The sequence below is a fragment of the Mustela nivalis genome (assembly GCF_964662115.1).
Source record: "Mustela nivalis genome assembly, chromosome: 7".
Lineage (NCBI taxonomy): Eukaryota > Metazoa > Chordata > Mammalia > Carnivora > Mustelidae > Mustela > Mustela nivalis.
In genome coordinates this window covers 2,676,199-2,695,998 of record NC_139026.1, presented here as the reverse complement: position 1 = coordinate 2,695,998, position 19,800 = coordinate 2,676,199, and the positions used below count along the sequence as shown (strand labels likewise).

Genomic DNA, 19,800 nt, shown 5'->3' with positions numbered 1-19,800 from the left:
TATTAGTATTATTATTATTTTAAAGATTTTATTTATTTATTTGACAGAGATCACAAGGAGGCAGAGAGACAGTCAGAGAGGGAGAGAGGAGGAAGCAGGCTTGCTGCCGAGCAGAGAGCCCAATGCAGGGCTAGATCTAGGACCCTGAGATCATGGCCTGAGCCGAAGGCAGAGGGTTTAAACCACTGAGCCACCCAGGCGCCCCTATTAGTATTATTATTAAAAGATCTATTGACTTATTAGAGAGAGAGCATGTGGACTTGAGCGGGAGGGGCCGAGAGAAGGAGAGAGAACTCAAGCAGACTCCCTGCTGAGTGCAGAGCCCGACGTGGGCTCGATCCCAGGACCCTGAGATCTTGCCCTGAGCTGAAATCAAGAGTCAGAGTCTCAGCCGACTGAGCCCCCCAGATGTGGGAGCATTTTAAAAGCCAGAAAGTACCATATAGGATCTATTTCTTCATCCGTTCCCTTATTGCTTATCCATGGACTCGCTTAATAAAAATGTGACGTGACGTGGTGGGTGCAGTGAGGGGCTGACTCGGAGGGGGTCTCTCGCCGGGTGCTGCTGGAGCTCGGGGTGACCGACCCGCCTTGCGTGTCCGGTCAAGCTTCCGGAAGAAACCCCATCGAGGAGATGCTTGAGGGACGAGCAGGACGCGCCCTGGTCCAGCTGTCAGGGACGAGCAGGACGCGCCCCGGTCCAGCTGTCAGGGACGAGCAGGACGCGCCCCGGTCCAGCTGTAAATCATCTGGGGAAGAACCAGGAGGGAACCTTTCTGACACGGAACAGAAGAAGCACTAACTAGAAAAGAAGAACTTTACAAGTTGGACATCATGGAAATTCAAGCTCCTGCTGTTGGAGACAAAAAGGCCACAGATTAGGACAGTGTCCTCATCATGTGTATCTCCTGTGTCTAGGCACAAAACTTGTGTCTAGAATATGGAGCCATAAAACGTACTAGAAGGACAAACAACCTGATTTAGAAAATGGGCAGAAGATTTGAACAGACACTTCACTGAAGAAGAGAAGTGGGGCAGACGGGCGCGCGCGCGTGTAGGGGTGGGTGGGGGCGCTCATCGTTACCAAGCAGGGACATGCCGTCAGAGCCACTCAGTAGAACGGCTGATACTGTTTTTTTAAAAGGTTCTTTTTTAAAAAGATCTTTTATTTTAGGAGTTTTTTTCTTTTTAAAGTTGTATGTATTTATTTGACAGAGTAAGACACAGTGGGGGGGGACATAAGCAGGGCAAGCGGGAGAGGAGGAAGCAGGCTCCCCGTGGAGCAGGGAGCCCGACGCGGTGCTCAAGCCCAGGGACCTGGGATCGTGACCTGGCTGAAGCGACTGAGCCACCCAGGCACCCCTGTTAAGCGTCACTTACCGTTTGCTTTCCTCTTTTTTTCTCCCGCCTTCTCGTGTTCTTCTATTTCCTAAGTTCTACATATGACTGAAATCATACGGTATTTGTCTAAAGATTTTATTTTATTTTATTATTTTTTAAAAAGATTTTATTTGGCAGAGAGAGAGAGAGAACAAGCAGAGGCAGACAGAGAGGCAGGCAGAGGCAGAGGGAGAAGCAGGCTCCCTGCCGAGCAAGGAGCCCGGTGTGGGACTCGATCCCAGGACACTGGGATCATGACCTGAGCCGAAGGCAGCCGCTTAACCAATGGAGCCACCCAGGCGTCCCTTTATTTTAGTTTTTAAAGTAATCACTGTACCCAACGCGGAGCTCGAGCTCACAACCCTGAGGCCTAGAGTCCTGTGCCCCGCCGACTGAGCCAGTCGCGCACCCCCAGAACGGCTGGTATTTAAGGAAGGACACTAGTCCGTGTCAGGGAGGGCGTGGAGCACTGGAGGCTCTCATCCACGGTTAGCTGGAACGGGAGAGCGTACGGTCGCCCTACGGAAGGTCTGGCAGCTTCCTAGGAAGTGAGACGCGCCTGCACGTGAGCCCAAAAGTGCACTCCTAGCCGTGGAACCACGAGAAATCCAACTGCGTAGCCATGAAGACCTCAGACGAGAATATTTATAACAAGCCTTATTCACAATAGCCCCAAACTAGCACCAGCCCAGACGTTCAGCACCCAGGAGGCTGCCCGGCAGGGTGCCCATCCGTCCTGTGGAATACTGCTCCGTAAGCCAAAGGGGTCGCTGTCGGCTCGCGCTTCTGTTCGGATGAACTCAGACCATAGGCTGAGTGGAGACAGAGCCCCCCAGATGATTCTGTGTCCGTGACGATCTAGCCCAGGCCTCAGTGCTCCCTGGGCTCTCTGCTCGCGAGTGTGGGGGTGGATGGCTGTGGGCACAGCGAGGGTTTGGTGTCACAGAGATTCCCTGTCGTTTCACTGGGCTAGTAGGTGCACAACTCTGTGCCCTTGTCCGGGGTCACGGAGCTATTTACTTAAAAGGGGCACATTTTATATGTGCTATCTCAATAAAGTTGATTTAAGAGGGAGAAACAAAGAAATAAAAAGCATATAAAACACCAGGGCGTGTGGCCCAGAGTCTGGGCCCTTCATGTCACCCCGGAGCCACCTGGCCTGTCCGGATTTGAGTTCACTTCCTGGACTGGGGCTGGGGCTGTGGCTGCTGGGCGCCCAGCGGTCTTTGCAGAGAGGAGAACACTGGTGTAGGGTAGCTGACAGCCTGTGTGTGTGTGTGTGTGTGTGGAGTACATCCACACGTATGCACATAGGCCTCTGCTGTGTGTATGTGTGAGCAGGCACACGCACACCTGTGCTCTCTTGGCATCAGACCGTGCAGACCTCGGAATCCTTTGGGGCACACGAGGCTTCTGGAGCCAGGGGCTCGTGTCAGACCTGCTTCAGAGGAGCAGGAAGGCTCAGCCTGCCTGGGGGCTCCGCTCTGGTGCCCGCGCCGTGGCCGAGTCCGGTGTGGCTGGCCCGGCATAGGCTGCGCGCGTCCTAGCCTTGGAGGCCAGTTCGCTGATGTGCTTGACATCTGCTTCTGTTCTCACAACTCACGCCTGCTCCCCCCGTGTCCGGTTTCAGAGCGCCACGTCGGAACGGTGAATTCGGCACTACCCATGCATACTTTTTGTTTTTGTCCCTTTTCTCACCCAGGGTTACCTTCCTGCCAATGTGGACCGAAGACCAGCCACTCTCCAGAGAAAACAGAAAGAATATTTTGCTTTTATTGAGCACTATTACGACTCTCGGAACGATGACGTTCACCAGGACACCTACAGGCAGGTGGGCTCCTCTCCTGTGTCTCATGTTATGTGAAGAACTTTGATTTGGGGATGATCAGTAGGAGGGTGTGTTCTCTCTAGCATGGCCCTACTCGGGTCACGGGTTAGTGTTTTCTCATGGTTAAACTTGAGATAAGTAATGGTGTGCTTCTAATAGTGGTATTACTATAACCATAATAGTGGTATGCTTATCTCTGGCTCCTTTTACAAAAGGGGAAAGGGTGTTTTTAATTGGGGTTTTAAAACATGCCTCTGACATCCCTCGCCAGGACCCAGAGACCTGGCTTGGGAGCGGGGGCCCCTCTTGGCTCCGTGAGCTGCTGTCTGGCCTGACAGCTCGGGTCAATCAGAGCAGTCTCTGTGGGCTTTGTGGGCTCTGGACCTCCGAGGCACTGAGGGATGGGCTTAGACGGGGGAGAGCTGTGCTTGTCAGCTGGATTCGAGGGCACACGGTTCAGTCCATAGCAACACTGTGGCCACTTAATAGTTTCTGCTGTTTAGTTTAATGCAAAATGGGTATAATTATGGCTTCTTGAACAGTCCATTGACAGACGGTGTGTATAATGGGAAAAGTACTTAAAATTGATTTACAGTTCACAATACATTCAGAATTTGCTATTAGAATAGCTCTTTGAGGGCTTTGGCATTCTCTCTCTTTGTAATGTGTGAGAATTCAGAATGGTTTGTGTTGCATTCATTCATTCTCTTATTTATTTTTGTGCCGCATTTAAACAAAAAGTAGTTTTTTTTTTTTTTAAAGATTTTATTTATTCATTTGACAAAGAGAGTGTGTATAAATAGCGGGAAGGGGCAGGGGGAGATGGAGAAGCAGGCTGTCCACTGAGCAGGGAGCCCAACGTGGGGCTCAATCCCAGGACCCTGGGAACGTGACTTGAGCCAAAGGCAGACGCTTAACTGACTGAGCCACCCAGGTGCCCCCAGAAAGGTAGTTCTACTCACTGGTAGCCCTGCCTCCGTTTTCAGAGATCAACGTCTGACTTTCCTGAGCCGTGTCAGTACCCAATATTTCCTTGTGGAAATCCTACTTCTAGGTGAGGGAGCCTTGCCAAATTTTTCTGCCTCAGATGTGGGCTCGCCGCATCTCCTTTTCATTTTGGTGTCGATCTTTCAGAAGGTCTGAAGCCAGGCCTTCCCTCTGACTGATCACCAGAGCTGCTTCCGGCTGTGCGGGTTCTGGGGGAATGTCTTCCTCACGGACGGGTACGGTGGAGCTTGGGAGGAGGACGTCGTGCGTACGCGAGGACCAGGGAGAGGGCAGGCAGGAGCCCACTTCTGTTGCCCCCCAGCCCCCCGGGGCGGTGCCCTCTGCCTCGGGCCCCTCTGCCCCTCTGGCTCAGCCCCAGCCTCTCCTGAGTGGCTCCCAGGGCACGAGAAACTGATTGGAGAGATTTTGCATTTGGATTTGGTGAGGGAAAGACTGGGTTTCCTGGCTTATCTTTCCACTTCAGGGATTTTAGGGAACGGACCAATTTGCTATTGTTTTGAATGCGTTTCTCATGAATTTTCATTCAAGAAAAAGACTTCCAAAGGACGACGCCAGCATCTATCTATAAGATTTACCAAGCTGTATTCTATTATGAATTTCATAAGGGGAAGTTAATTAAAAACGGGTTACATGCATCTTTATTCAGTTACTCTGATAGCTAATAAAAAGCTTCCATATTATAGCGAATTCCCCAAATGTTTCCCCATTAACATAACTGAGAACAATGGAGCCCGTGGCGGTCTGGTTGGCCCGCGGGCTTTACAGCCCCGCCTGCCGGAGCTGGACCTGGTGGGCACTGTCTTTGCTGCTTCTGTCTGAGACACGCCGTTCCTTCCTGGCAGAGCCTGGTCTGGTCTGGGGCTTGGGCACCTGCTGTCTCCCTGCCGCCCACTCCTCATGGTTCCCTCGCCCTCTCGCACTACCAGGACGCGGCGGGACTGCAGGGTTGTGGCCTCCTTTCACGTCCCTCTGTGTTCTCTGTTCATGGGCTCAGGTGTCAGGCGGAAGAAGTCATGCCCAGAGCACACAGAGCTGATCAGGTTCAAGGTTCATCCGCTGTGCCCTCCCTGCTCTTGGAGTTCTGCAGAGCGCCGTGGCCTCCCTACACCTCAGTCCTATACCCGAGGAGCGGGTGGCCTGGAGGGGCCCACGGAGCCCCCTGTGCCCAGCCTCATGCAGCGCCACCTATGAGGTTGGCGCCCCCTCCTGCTGGCACAGATGGGGGTAGTTGTGGGGCCTGCTGTCCTCGCTCCTCGGCAGACGTGACAGGCTGCTCATCTGTGCGAGGGGACAGATGTGTGCCTGAGTGTGATGTCGTGGGGGCAGTGTTCTGATGGTCTCTCGAGGACACCCTGGCACAGGGGGTGAGATCTGGCCGGCGTGCTCCAGCCCCTCGTCTAGATGGGACCCCGCCCCTCTCGGCACTGCTGGCTGTAGGCCTCCTTCGCACAGCAGGTCACACGTACGTCTCTGCTTCCTTGGATCGGCCCCGTGTTGCCCGGAGCGCTTGAGGCCGATGGGCTCCCAGGTTGCTCTCGTCCGGCGCCTTGCCTCTCTCTCCTTCCCACCACCCTTTGTTGCTGCCCGTCGGCCATGCAGCCCAAATGCCGGGTCCACTGGCCCCCGGCTCCCTCCCGGTTCTTCCCCCTGGTTGGGGGCTGCTCGAGGGAAGAGCCCCAGGCCGGAGCCCGTTAGTGGGGATTAGTGGGGAAGCAATCCCCACGCCGCAGCATGGCGCACTGGGCGGGGCTCCGTTGGCTCCCGTCACCTTGTGTGCTCTACACGGGTCAGCCTCTGGGTTAGGGCGGCACCTTCTAGACGAGGACGCCAAGCCCCAGGGCCTCAGTGACATGGCCGGGGCTGTAGTGCTAGGAAGGCTGAGTGAGGACACTGTCCTGGTCCCGTGGGTAGTGGGGTCCTCATGCGGAGACGGGGACAGACCGGCCTTGCAGACTCCCTCTGGGCATTAAAATGTGCGCGGCCTCCTTCAGCCTCTTTGGACCTTTCTCTGGGCGATGGGGGTGGTGGCCGTGTCGGCCAGGGGTAGATACTCCTGTTGGATGTCGGGAGGCAGCCCGTGGTGCCCACTCAAGCCCTGAACGATCTTACTGGGTCGCTGCTGGCACGTGCAGGTGCTTGCTGGGCAGCGGGGGCTCTTCGCGGTAGCGCAGGGCAGGGCAGGCCGGGCTTTGCCGACACTAGCGTTTCAGGTACTTCCTCTGGGGAGTGCCCTGGATCCCCAGGGACTCGATGAAGGGGAGAAGCATGCGGCCTGGGTGCCAAGACGCAGCTGTCACCGCGGAGAACTTGGACGCCCTCGATGCACCTGAATTGCTCCCCGTGTCAGAGGCTGGAAATCAATGTTTACTAATTGCTATGGATCATGTTGCTAAAGAGCTAAGGGCCGCTCTCTTGCTAACCGCGAGGCCGCTGTTCGGTTGGGAAGCGTCAGGCGAGCCTTCAGCTGGGACTGGGGGAGCTCCATTCAGGTCAAAGCCGCCACCACGTCTGCAGCTGAGCGTGTGTTCTCAGGGTGGGAGCGGCCCAGAGTCTGGAGTAAAGTCATTGCTGTTGCTTTAACTGCTGGTCTGACGCGTGCTTGCAAGGACGTTTGTTGTCTTGTAAAATGATGCATCTTCCTCCTGCATCTGCAGATCCACATCGACATCCCTCGCATGAGTCCGGAAGCACTGATTCTTCAACCCAAAGTGACGGAGGTAAGAGCTGGGCGTGTCCCTCTGTTGGGGTGGTGGGCTCCCCCGGAACTCGGGAGGCGGTTGGTGCAGTTGGGGTGCATGCCTGCTGTGGGTTCGGGGGTAGCCTGTGGGAGCATAGTCATAGGAATTGCTGGTTGTTCTTCAAATATTTTGCGTGTAATATTATGCGTGTAAAGGACACAGGCTTGTGCAGGTAGAGAGTGTGCTCATGTTCACCCCCACCGAGGGCTGAGAACCCCACTCACGTTGGACCCGTCATGTGGGAGCTTTTAGAGCTGCTCCCAATTCTCACCCCGCTCTCGAAAGGCCCGTAGGACGTGACCAGCCTCCTGACTCTGTGATTGTGCACGAGCTCAGCATGCGTCCTGTGCTGTTGTGGCCAGTCCGAGTCTAGACAGCAGCGGGGGCCGCCTCCTTCCTCTGGTAGCCTTGTCCCTCGGCAGCTTGTGTTTCCCTCCGCATTGTTTTCTCAGACTCCGCCGATCTGGTGGCCGGTTGTAGAACTGTCATTTAAATATCGCCCCCTTTCTGCGGCCCTTCTCCTGCTGCCGGACGTCTGGGTGTCAGGGATCTCCTGGAATCAGGGCCTTCTAGCACGTTCTCACGGGTGCCCACAGGCAGGAGTTTTTCTGGGGTGTTGCCGAAGATAGGGACCAGTTGTGTGCTGGGGTGTGAGCCTGTGGAACCCGCAGGCCGGTGTCAGCGTGCCCCACGGTGGGCTGTGTTGCTCACGTGCTCACCCACGGAGTGTGAGGTCTGCAGTCCGCAACCCTGCGGGGACTGCCCGCCTCGTGTCCCTGAAGCGCGCATTCTTGTCGTGGCCTCCATCTCCGTGTCTCTTGTGCCTCACGGCATAAGCACCTCTTCCTGTATTTATGGGCTTCTCTGTTCCCTCCTCTGCGACATGCTTGATTCTGTCTTCTGCCCATTTTTCTTTTGGGTTGTTGATCTAATTTAAAAAAAAAACATTTTATTTATTTATTTGACAGATCACAAGCAGGCAGAGAGGCAGGCAGGGAGAGAGGAGGAAGCAGGCTCCCCGCTGAGCAGAGAGCCCAACTCGGGGCTCAATCCCAGGACCCTGAGACCATGACCTGAGCCGAAGGCAGAGGCTTCACCCCCTGAGCCACCCAGGCACCCGTCTTGATCTTTTTATTGGCTGCTGATCTTTATATGTTACGGATTCTAAATCTTTCTCAGTTTGCGTGTCACACGTGTCCTCTTCCATGGTGGGGCCACTTCTCACTTCCTTCTTGGTGGCTGTTGGTGACCGGAAGTTCCTCGTTTCGGTGTGGTCAGACTTCTTCGTGTCTTCTTTATGGTTAGCGCTCCTGTGCTTTTCTTTTTTCTTTTCTTTCTTTCTTTTTTTAAAAGATTTTTTTTATTTATGTATCTGACAGAGGGAGACACAGCGAGAGAGGGAGACAAGCAGGTGGGGTGGGGGAGGGGCAGCGGGCTTCTCGCCCAGCAGGGAGCCCGATGCGGGGCTCGATCCCAGGACCTTGGGATCATGACCTGAGCCGAAGGCAGATGCTTAACGACCGAGCCCCCCAGGTGCCCCTTGTGTGCTTTTCTTAAGAAATCTGCACGTACTTCATGCAGCACCTTTCACACGCTCTCACCTGAAAGTTTTAGCATTTCCTCTCCACACCTGCACGGTCCATGCGTCTGTCATTCCCAGCGGTGCACCACGCGAGGCAGGAGTCCCGCGACCTTGCCCATAGCACGACCTGTCAGGCCTGGCCTTGTGCATGGCCTCCACCTGGTCTGCACGTGTTTGCGGCCTCCCGTCTGGGGCTCGTCCTTCTCACACTCGCACACGTGTTTCCATGGGCTCCGTTTTGTCCAGAACTCAAGGCGCTTTCCCTCAACACCACAGTCTCCAGTGAGCTGGGCGGCATTAGGCGGGTCCCTGGGCGCGGGTGGAGCCCCAGCTCCCGCTTCCCCGCGCGGTCTTCGGCCCGCATGCGCCCACCTGAGCCTTGCGGTCACCCGGCCCCAGCGTCTGTGTGCTCCGTTGCTGTTTACTGTCTGCTGGTCGTGCGGCGGGTGCTGCGCAGAGTCTGGGGGCCGGAGGGGGACGGACCTCTCCGTGGAATACAGTCTTGTTCTCACGAGCCTGTGGATTCTCCACGTTCCGGGCTGTTCCGCTGTAGGTGTAGCATGTGCTCTGGGAAAGGTTTTGAGTATGTTTTATTAGAGTCATTCTTAATTATCGTATTTTTTGTTTCTATTATAAACCGTATCTCTTTAAAATGGAATTGTTTTTACATTTGAAATATTTGCTTTGCCTCTTAATTGCTCCCGTAAATGTACTTTTAAACTTTGCTATCTGTTGTTGTCTGTTCGTTAAGTTTGTTGAACACAAATCCTGGGTTATGAAAGCAAAAGTACTCCTAGATTATAGGACACAAAGGGAGAAAATTAGTCTTCCACAGAAGTAGTCATTTTGAGACAATTCTTTTTGATTGTCTGTTTTAGCAGTTGTACCTACTGTATCCGGAACACGGGAGATAGCATACAGTTATCTCTCTTTCACTCATTTTTTTAAATGGAACATAGAGTCGGCTACAGACCTTCGGTTGATTTCATTTTTCTATTTTTCCCGACACTCGACACCTTCTGTGTAGAGCAGAGCTCACAGGCTCTGGGTTCCGGAGCTGGGGTGCAGTCCCCGTGGCTGGTGTTGATGCGTCTGCTTGTCTGTGACGTCCTGGGACCCTGGTCCCGTTGCTCTGAGGTGCCTCTCCCCCAGCAGCTGGTCTCTCTCTGCTACGGATGCTTTCTCACTTGGTGCTTGTGCGCATCCCCCGGAGCTGCAGACCCTGCCCGGGCGTGCGGGGAGTGATGCGATAAGCAGGGGCTTCGGGAAAGCTGTGGTCTTGGGATGGGCAGCAGGAAACCGGGTTCCAGTGTCTGGCATTGCAGAGGCTCAGCCCAGGGGTTTCTGCTACAGACAGCCCGTGGCCGACCGCACAGAAGGGTGTTTTGTCTCAGGCCCGAGCTTGCGGGCGGTGAGGCAGCTGCTCCTCTGGCCTCGGCTTCCCCCTTGCGGCCCCAGCCGGCGCTCCGTCTAGCTGTCTGCATCACATTTGTCTCGGAGCAGGAAGGAGAAGACGCGCAGAGAAGGACGTGTCCTTCCCTTTCCAGCTCGTTTGTAGAAGTCGCTCGCAGTTCTTTTCTTATTCCGCGTCCAGAACTGAGTCACGGGGCTGAACTTGGCTGTAAAGGCCTGGGAAAATGTCACTCGGACGGTCGTCGGTCCGCATGCCTCCCTGGAGGTCGGGGCTTCTGACCGCTTGCGCGAGGGTTGTGGCATGTCTTCCGTTCTTCCGTCCGTCCACACGTTCTCTTACTCATTCAGCAGACGGCGCCCAGTTCTGCTCTGGTGCCCCTTCCCGCCTCCCCCCATCCTCTTCCTCCCGTGGCTTCACTGAGGTCTAGTGGCCGGACGATAGAATTCGCCCGTTTGAAGTGTGGCGTTCGTTCAGTTTTGATACCTGCAGGTAGGAATATGACCACCACCCGGATCATGATCTAGAACATTCCCATCACCCTGAGAAGCTCCCTTTGCTGTCTGCCTCTGTCCCCGCTGGTGCCCCCGTGACGTGCTCCGCCGCTCTCTGTCTCTAGAGTTCCGCTTTTTCAGAATTTCCTGCAGGTGGCATCCCACAGATCGCAGCCTTCCTCGAGCGGCTTCTCTTGGTGCTCAGACACTTGTTCCCTTTGTCCCATGGTCCTGCCAAGCCGGCTCCATGGTCTACACGTGTTCCTCAGTGTGCTTACGGGTTCGCCAGTGCCCGCTGGCCGCTCGGGCTCTTCCCACGTGTGGGCCATCGCAGGTGTGCTGTCGGCCTTCTGGCAGAGCGCCCGCGAGGAGATGCGTCCCCCCGAGCTGAGTGCCTCGTGGGGGGCCGTGTGGGGGGTCCGCTTCGTGAGAAACCAACACTCATTTCCACGGGGGCCGTCCCAGTGCGCGCCCCCGCCGGCAGGGAGCGTTCTTGCTCCGTTTCCTTGTCAACACGCGGTGTCGCCAGCCGTCTCAGTTTTTGCTGGTGCTCAGCGGTGTGTGGTGGTACCCTCCGGGGCTCCGATGTGCAGTTCCCTGATGGCTGAGGACGGTGAGCGTCTTGACATGTGCCGATTGGCCGTGTGTAGGTTTTCTTCCATGATGCGTCTGTTCCATTTTTGCTCACTGATTGCTTTTCAGACCTCTCGCTTGCTTGTTCCCTGGGCGAGCTCAGCCTGGAGGCCCTGATTTCATGGAGGCTCAGCTAGTTTGGAGGCCTCAGGACATGCCTCACGGCTGCTAGGAAGGTCTGGAAGTGAGCAGCATGGACTGCAGGGCACGTGGCCATGGCCTGGCCGCTCCCTGCCGGAGAGCAGGAGCATGAGTGAGGCCAGTAGCCTTGGTCAGGAGGTCGCCGCCCTCCCCCAGGTGCGACAGGTCTCAGGAGGACAGCAGACTATCCGCCCCCAGTGCCTCAGGCGGCATGTGACACGGAGCCGGTTTTCACGGCTGCCTGTCAAAGGAGCACCCGACAGGATTCCTCTTTCTCTCACCATGACCTCGGAGTGTCTGGTTTCCTCTGGGCCTTCAGATCTTTCTGGAAGGTTGTCTTTTCAGAGGTGCGGTCTCTGATGACGCTCCTGTGGGATTGTGTCTGACTTCTTGTTCCTGTGGTGACTCGCTCTGTTAGTCCCCTCTGGAGGACTTTTTGGCCTCCTATTTTTTTGACTTTTTTTAATCTTCTGTCCAGTGTTGAACAAAGTAGATCTGTTACGTTGAAGAACACGAATTCTGAGCAGTGGCCCCATGGCTGCGGTGGTGGGTATGGCGAGTTTATTAGAAGGACTGTATTCAAACACGGCCGTTGGACCTTTTCCACTGAGAAGTTCATCATCTACCGAGTGCCTTTGCCTCCGCGCTTATTACATTATCTGCCCTCTGGTTATCTGCTTCTTAGAGCAGTTTCACAAATTAGGGAAATAAGATGCTTTTTCCAATTAGCCATGCAGAAGTGATGTCTCATTACATTTCACCAGACGCAGAGGATAATGAAACATGCAGGCTTTTTAAGCCACGTTATTTATGTGCAGTTTTTAGAATTAGGGTGATGAGTTTTCCGTGGCCCTGAAGGATGGACATTTTCTAGGAGGCACAAAGCGGTGGGGCACGGGGGGCGTTCAGAGCGGGCTCCTGCCCGCGGCTGTGCACTTCCTATGCTCTCCTATGGGCACGTGTGGGCCCTGCCGCCCTGCCCGCTCCTGGGCCGGTAGTAGCCAGAGGAAGACCGCTTTGGAAGCTCTGGAGTTGGCTTTGGCCACCCGCGATCTGGGACCACATCCAAGTGGGTTCCTGGCATTTGTGCACGGAGCACTCTCAGCAGTGAGCTCTGCGTGGCTGACCCCCTAGACCTCGGCCCGAACCGGCCAGGCCTGCCCCACCTGTTCCCGCCACGGCCAGCCTGGCAGTGCCCGTGTGTTTCCCACTGCAGCCCAGAGTCTCGCTCCCATTAGACCTCGCTTGGAGGGGCAGCAGCCTGCACGCTGGTGTCTTCCGTCTTGGCTGCCTGGCACGGGTCTGTTGGGTCGACTCAGCGAACCTGTGAGCTCTCTGCCAGGATTCTGGCCGGGACTGGGCACTCGGCTCTGTCTTGTCAGATTGAGGACGTGGCCTGGGGTCCCCTTCCTCCCGCGGTCCCTGTGGTGGTGCCTGGCGCGTGGCACGGCGGCTGAGTGATGCCACGCGGACTCACACAGGCCTCCCGTGTGGGGGTCCTTCTACAGGAGAGGTGACAGTCCTGCTGGACAGGCCTGCGGGGGTTAGGCATGGCCCGTGCCCTCCCTGCCTGCGGCTCCTTCCTCCCCGTCTCTTCACGTGGGCCCGTAATTGAGCTGTTCCCTCCCCAGGGGTGGGGACGCGTTTGTGAGCGCCCAGAAGTGCTGGCTTGTCAGAGAATTAGTTCACTAAACTCTCCTGGTGTGTGTTCTGGGGATCCGATCGCTAGATCTTTCCTTTTCTGTCTTTGTTTTTATGGTAGAACATATCAGAGCAGAAGTTCTGTGACATTTATGTTTAGATTCAAAGAGACAAGTAAGCATTGACTTACAGGTGCCGCTGTTTGTGCAAGGAAGAGCGAGAGCTGGTGTCTGTGAGGCCCCTGTGTCCCTCCCCACGCGCCCCCGTGTCCTCCCCTTGCGCCTCCTGTGTCCCTCCCCATGCACTTTCCTGTCTCCCAGCAAGCGACCATTTGCAAGTGGCCATTCTCTTGTATTTTGGTTAGCTAGTCTCTTGATTTTCTGTCTAGTTTTGTCATGTGTTTATATGCATGCATATGTTTTTGCCTTTTTTAGTTTTCATTTTCCGATGGGATTATTATAAATATATTCGTGGTGGCTCTTTCTGTCATAGCCCTCGGTTTGTTGCCTGGAGCTGGCGTTCGTGTCCCGGCGCCGCGTTGCTCTCCGCGGCTCGGTCTGCGTGCGGCTGCCTCCAGTCTTGCGCTGCTCGAGCACTCAGGCCATTTGCACTGGGTGTGTTTTCTCAGGGTGTCGCTGGGCACGTTCCTGTGAGTGGGGTGTGCTCGTACACAGCCCCTTTGGGGCGTGTGTGGGGAGGGGCGCCGGGGGCTGGCTCAGGTCGCACAGGTGACACTGACTGGGGCGCTGGGGAGAGTGGCCGGCACTGCCCCTCGCCTGGACTTGGGAATGTCAGGCTGAGGCGGCTGTCCTGCCTTGGAGCATGAAGTGGTGTCCCGTTGGCCTTTTAACTTTGACTTCCTTAAGTGCATGCGAAGTCGGCTGTGTTTTCTTAGGTTTCTTGTCCGTTTGTGTTTCTTCTCTTGGAAATGCTTTTGTTCCATGTTTCTCTTGTGTTTGCTAGTCTGTTCTGTTGATTCGAAGGAGTTCTCAGTCTGTTCCGGAAGCTGGTTCTGTTTTAGATGTGGATGGCTATGTGCCTCTCCCTTCTGATCGCGGCTCGCTCCTCACTCGGTTGGTGAGGAGACAGTCATGATCCACCGCGGCTACTTCCGCGGTCCTTGCCGTTACCATCACATCACACCTTCTTACAGCGGTTTCCGATTTCTCAGGATTTGTTTATTTGAACGAGAGGAGGAGAGAGAGAGAGAGAGAAAGTGCACACACGCGTTGGGGAGGAGCAGAGGGAGAGGGAGAGAAACTCAAAGTCCACTGTGCTGAGTGCAGAGCCTGACACAGGCTTGATCTCACAACCCCAAGGTCACGACCTGAGCCTAAACTGAGAGTCGGACACTTAACCAGATGTGCCACCCAGGCGCCCCAGCTTTTTGCACCTGAAGACGTTCTTTTTAACCTCCTGATTTCTAAGAAGTCTGAGTCTTCCAGAGTTTGAAGTTCTACCCTTTAGATTTAGGGCCACAGTCTGTTTGGAATGGGCTTTGTGTGCGTGGAGTTGGTGTGGCGGTCTGATTTCTGAGCACTTTCCCCGCGTGGATAAGCTGTTGTAGCCCCCCTGCTCCTTGGATCAGCTCGGCCTTAAATCAGGATTCCACACATAGTTCGCTCCGTCTGGGCTGTCCTCCATTCTTCCGGTCTGTCTGTTTGTCCCGTGGTCTTGCTGTCCTGCAGGTTGGGCTGCCCGTGGGTTGTTCTTGTTTCTGGGGTGTTCATGGAAATGTACAATCAGCTCGTTAGTTTCATGAAAATCTCAGAAATCACATTGAATCTGCTCATCCGTTGGAGAGAATTCACGTTTTGTTTTTGCATTTCTTTAGTTCTCTGGATCTTTTATTTTTAATAGTGTCTTCTTTCTTATGTTCTTGTGATACTCCGTAGAGGCGGCTGACTTTTGTCCACGAGTCTTCTGTCTGGCCCATGTTACCGACCACCTTCATCCGTTCTCATGCCCCGCGTATGGATGTGGTTGAAGATTTAGAGAAGGGGATCCTATTACTCGTGAATAACGGCGGTTTCTTTTTTTTTCTATTTTGATACATGCTTTGTTTTGCTTTGCCGGCTAGGACTCCTACCACAGCACCGAGTACAGTCATTCCCGGCGCCATTCCTGATCGTAACAGGAGGCCTGTTCCCACGGTGCCCACCTCGGATGGCCACTCTAAGCCTTACGAATGCTTTGTCGTGTGAGGGGCGGGGCCCTGCTTGGGGTGTTGCGCTTTATCTGGCCCTTTCCCCCATCATCTGGTAGAATTCATTTTTGCCTCCTTATTCTCTTAACGTGGCAGATTTTATTTGTAGCCTTCCTGGTATCGAGGGAGTGCGTGTTCCCAAAGTAAACCCGGGTGGCTGGGGGTGAGCTGTTCCAGGGCTGGCAGGAGCAGGTCAGTGGCCGTCTCACCTGCCGCCCCGGCGGAAGGGGAGTCTGGTCACTCCTGAATTTGAAAACTGCTTCTTTCTGACCGGTCCCTGATTCTCCAGGACGCTCTGGCATATAGCTGTGTCTGTTGTGTCGAATATTTGGTCTGGTAATAGTGACACTGTGATGTTGTGTTTGAAGGTGCTTTGAGTGTAGTGAGACATCTGTGCCTTTGCTAACCTCATCAAACACCTGTCGTGAGCACAGAATGGGGGGTGTAAATTGTCACGTTTGAAGGAGGTGAGTGTCGAGTAATTCACACACCACACATGGCCTCATTGCCTGCTTTAAGAGAGCTCTACGTTATTAATTAGTGTTGTGACACATCGTCAGTGGCCATCGCAGTATGCCTAGCGTGTATTTTATGTAGGGGCTGCCTTGTAACCCCCCTTTTGTCATGGGCTCTCACTTGGTGTCACTCATCGGGGGGAGAATTCGTGTGTGGCCGGTGTCCCTTGGATCGCGTCGTGTGAAGCCGGTGTCCCTTGGATCGTGTCCCGTGGGGCCGGTGTCCCTTGGATCACATCGTGTGGGGCCACTGTCCCTTGGATCGCGTCACGTGAAGCCGGTGTCCCTTGGATCGCGTCGCGTGAAGCCGGTGTCCCTTGGATCGCGTCGCGTGAAGCCGGTGTCCCTTGGATCACGTTGCATACACTTGAGCAGTGATGACTTGTTCTGGGCCACGTTGCTCCCGGGTTTCCAGGGATGTGAGTCCCCAGTCCTCCCGGCAGGACAGTGATGTTGTCGCTCCTCGCACAGAGATGGTCTCCACGGTGCTCTGTGTGCTGTGAAGTCACGTGGCTCATGCGTACAGTGTAAGGTTTTCAGATTTCTGAAGTCAGGTTTTTGTAAGTCCTCATGAGCACAGTGACGTTTTTGGGTTCAGTGTATTTCGTTTTTTAGACTGCAGAGTGGCTTGGTTCCCAGAGTGCCCCATGGGGCTGGCCGGGCCGGGTCCTGCCTTGGCAGGTCCGTGGAGAGCACAGCATGTTTGCAGAATGAAGACGGGGCCCTCTTGGGCCCCTCCCGGGAGGCTTCTGTGCAAGAATGTCCTCTGAGTTTTTTAGGAGAAACCTTTCTTGGTGCTTGGGTGCCTGAAGTCCGGCAAGTGAGTGAACTGGGAATGACTGTCAGGTTTGCATTTTCTTGGCCCTGGTGGTAACGGTAGCAAGTCTTATTACTGCTGCCCAGTGTAAGTCCATTTGGGAAGAGTTGAAAGTTCGAGCTACTTTTAATGAATTCCGACTCTTTAGCAAAGACAAGCACATCAGGGATGTTAACAGAACTTTAATAGCAAGTAAGATGATGTGTCTCGTCATTGGAGCCGTTTCCGGTCGTTCTGTGTTTTCACTGAGCGCCCCCGTCCTCGCGGGGCGCCCTGCTTATTGTCCTTTGGCAGATGACGCCGCTGCTCAGACTGAGCCCGGCACTGAATCTTGAGCTGGCACGCTGTGACCGAGCCCCGCTCCCGTCTCCACGCCGGCTCCCGTGGTCGCCCTCGCGAGCAGCCGCCGTGTTTCCGCCTGTCCCGCCACGGTGGCCCCTGAGACACCCAAGTCTCTGCCAGATGGCATGGTGGGGGCTGTGACCCCCTGAGGAAGTGCAAGTGCACGTGCAGGCCTGGGTGTGGTCTGTGTCCTCAGCACTGGGCTGTCAAAGGGTGGCCACGGACAGGGGTGCAGGCAGCAGAAGGGGTCCTATCTTGCCGTCCATCTAGTCCGCGTGTGTGTGTGTGTGTGTGTGTGTGTTTGTGTGTGTGTGTGTGTGGTGCCAGCCTTGTTCTGGCCGTGTGCAGAGCTGGAGGACACATCCCCAATCAGGGTGCTTTGTGGGGACACTTGACTTTGGAGGATAACACTGAGTTGCTGATGTTGCCCCGTGTCCCAGTCCTGGGAGCCTCTGTTTCCGGACCTGGTCTTCCAGCAGCCTTGTAGGAAGAGTGTCCTGACTCCCGGGCTGGGCTGTCCCGCCTCCCCCAAAGCCCTGTCTTGCACCCTGCTGGCAGGCTGCACAGGCCTGGGGGCCCTGGTGGTGCCTGTGGTGCCGGCCATGGTGTAGATGCTGGAGGTTGGCTTTCAGCCCCAAGCTCAGCTGCCTTGGCCACGTGGCAGCAGTGCTGTCCTGTCGCCTCCCTGTGCTGGCCCCGGGGCAGGGGCTGGACAGGTGCTACCCCAGGGCCCCATGCTCCCTCGGGCCACTGCTGGCTCACTCCTCCTGATTCCTGGCTTGGCCCCTCTGGCTTTTGGCCCTTGACTTCAGTGACCTGCTGGCTCCTGCTTTGCCTTGGCGGGACTTCTCGCTAGCTCTGGCCTCTGTCACTCTGGGGAATTGGGCCTGGTCAGTGAAAGACCTGGCTGTGGCCAGAGTACCCTGTTTTCCTGGCGCCTTCCTCAGTAGGGCGTGGGAGCACGGGCAAGAGCTTCTCATCCTCGGGGTTACACCGTCAGTGTGGGTGGCCCTCGGTGACTGTCCTTCAGAAGAGTCCTCTGACTTTGTTTGTAGTTGAGACCATGTCGGAGTGAGGGCCCTGGGGATGGAGCAGCCAGCAGGAGCGAAAGCCAGCCAGCAGGAGCGAAAGCCAGTGCCCCAGTTTGCCCCAGGCCTATCGCTGGGTGTGAACTCAAGGGAACTGGTGCATGTACCCTTTAAAGGGTCATGTTGTTGACTTTGAAAACGCCTGCTTGGAAACAGTTTTAGGAAAAGCCCTTCTGGTGCTGTCTCTTGCCAGCCTGAGTGCAGGAACTTGGAGGGGGCTTGGCGCGTACTGTGAACGGGAGCGGCGGGTATCGGGCGCAGGTGAGAAGCCCCCCAGCGTGCATCCCCCTGGGTTGGGAACGGCAGCCCCTTGCCTTACGACTTGCTCTAGTGATGTCTCGTCTCTGGGGAGCTCATTATGATGACAGGCACATGGAAAAATATTTTCGGGGTAACCCTCAGAGGTCCTGTCCTGATGTGCTCACGGTCGCGCTTGCTGTCCTGGTCCGTGTCGCGGGGGCAGGATCTAAGGTGGGGTGCGCTGTCACTTGGGTCTTCACAGACCTTGTTGGGGACGGGGCCTAGGGTCCGTGAGACGGGGAGCTGGCAGAGGGAGGCCATGGGCACCCTGGGGCCCCACGGGACAGTCTTGGGTGGTTCGGGGATGGGGTTCTGAACGATGCTGAGGGACTCGGACTCTGAGCGGCGTTCGTTGTCGTCATCTCAGACACAGGCCAAGCGAAGTCGCATGACATGATTTAAGACAAAAGATCCAGGATGAAATCGCAGTCAGCGAAGAGAAAACAAACAAAGAGTAAGCAGCCCTCAGCCAGCCACGGCGCGCATCGTTTCTGATGTGGGCCTCGTCCTGCCCCTCAGCTCTGCAGCCCGGCCTGCGGTCGCTCCCGGAGCAGCCCCGAGTGGGCGGGTCAGTCAGGCTGCTGCTGGATTTAGGTCTGGGACAGGTGTCCCGTAGCAGCCCCATCTCCCGGGGCCATGGGGCCCCTGTCCTGTTCCAGCCCGTGTGGCTAGCCCCCCTGGAAGGCAGCAGGGCCAGGAGCTGGCAGGGGGCCTGGTTGTGGCCGCAGCTAGGGCACGAGGGACCCCTGGGGCCCTCAGGAGGGACTGCGGGGATTCTGGCTGCCTGCGCGTCCTGCTGGCCCCCTCTGCCAAGGCCCCTTCGCCCAGCTCCTTTCTGCGGGACACCGTCCTCAGCTGGCCGCGCAGGACTTTGTTCCCTCCACGTTCCGGGTTTATGAGCTCCCAGGGTCACCAGGCGTTTTCCCTACATGGAAATCTTTTTGACATTATTGCAATGATTGGAAAGTTCTTTCCTCTGGGGAGTCTAGGCAAGGCTGCACTGTCTGTCGCCTCGTTCGGGAGCGGCTTCTGCCCGCTCCCGTGGAGAGAGCGCTGCTGCGGCGCGCTCTGTGGGTGGCGTCTGGCCGAGCCGCGGGCCGAATCAGGTACGGAGGACTGGGGGTGCCCGCCGGGCCAGGGCTGCGGGCCTGGGGCCTCCAGGTGCTCTGGTCGGAGGTGGGGCCACCCATGGCTTCCTGGTGTGTCCGCGGTGTGGCAGGCCAGTCTGACAGGACGGAGAGAGGCTGGTGTGTCCGCGGTGTGGCAGGCCAGTCTGACAGGACGGAGAGAGGCTGAAGGACGTTTAGGCCGGTTACTTACCTTCTCTTCCATCTTCCTGCCAAAGAAACATCAATCCTGGCCTTTTTCTTGTTTTCGAAATTAATGGCTATTGTTAGAGGGAAATAGTCCGCGGGGAGACGAGTGGCGTGGGTGCAGCGCCGTGGGACAGCAGGAGCCGAGTGCACACTCGGAGCACGTGTCGGGGCCCAGCGCACGTGAGCCCACTGTGGCCCGCACAGGCGACTCCGTCTGCATGGACGCTGGCGAGCAGCCAGCGGGGCAGACGTCCAGGGTCCAGCCGGGGCCGGAGGCAGCCTGCAGGCGGTGTGGTCCCCAAGGAGGAAGCGTGGCTGCTTCTCCTGCAGGTGAGGGGCTGGTGCCCATGGGGTGGCCGT

At 56.1% G+C, this 19,800-nt stretch overlaps 1 protein-coding gene across 5 annotated transcripts in view; it reads left to right on the top strand.

Annotated features, from left to right (window-relative positions):
* The window catches only part of TBC1D22A (TBC1 domain family member 22A), a 299,948-nt gene that overhangs the window by 97,657 nt on the left and 182,491 nt on the right, over positions 1-19,800 (top strand). For all 5 annotated transcript variants that reach the window (XM_082739616.1, XM_082739615.1, XM_082739618.1 and 2 more), the window contains 2 exons: positions 3,083-3,211; positions 6,871-6,933. In XM_082739616.1, coding sequence (XP_082595742.1) covers positions 3,083-3,211; positions 6,871-6,933 — 192 coding nt within the window. The remainder of the gene's footprint in view (positions 1-3,082; positions 3,212-6,870; positions 6,934-19,800) is intronic.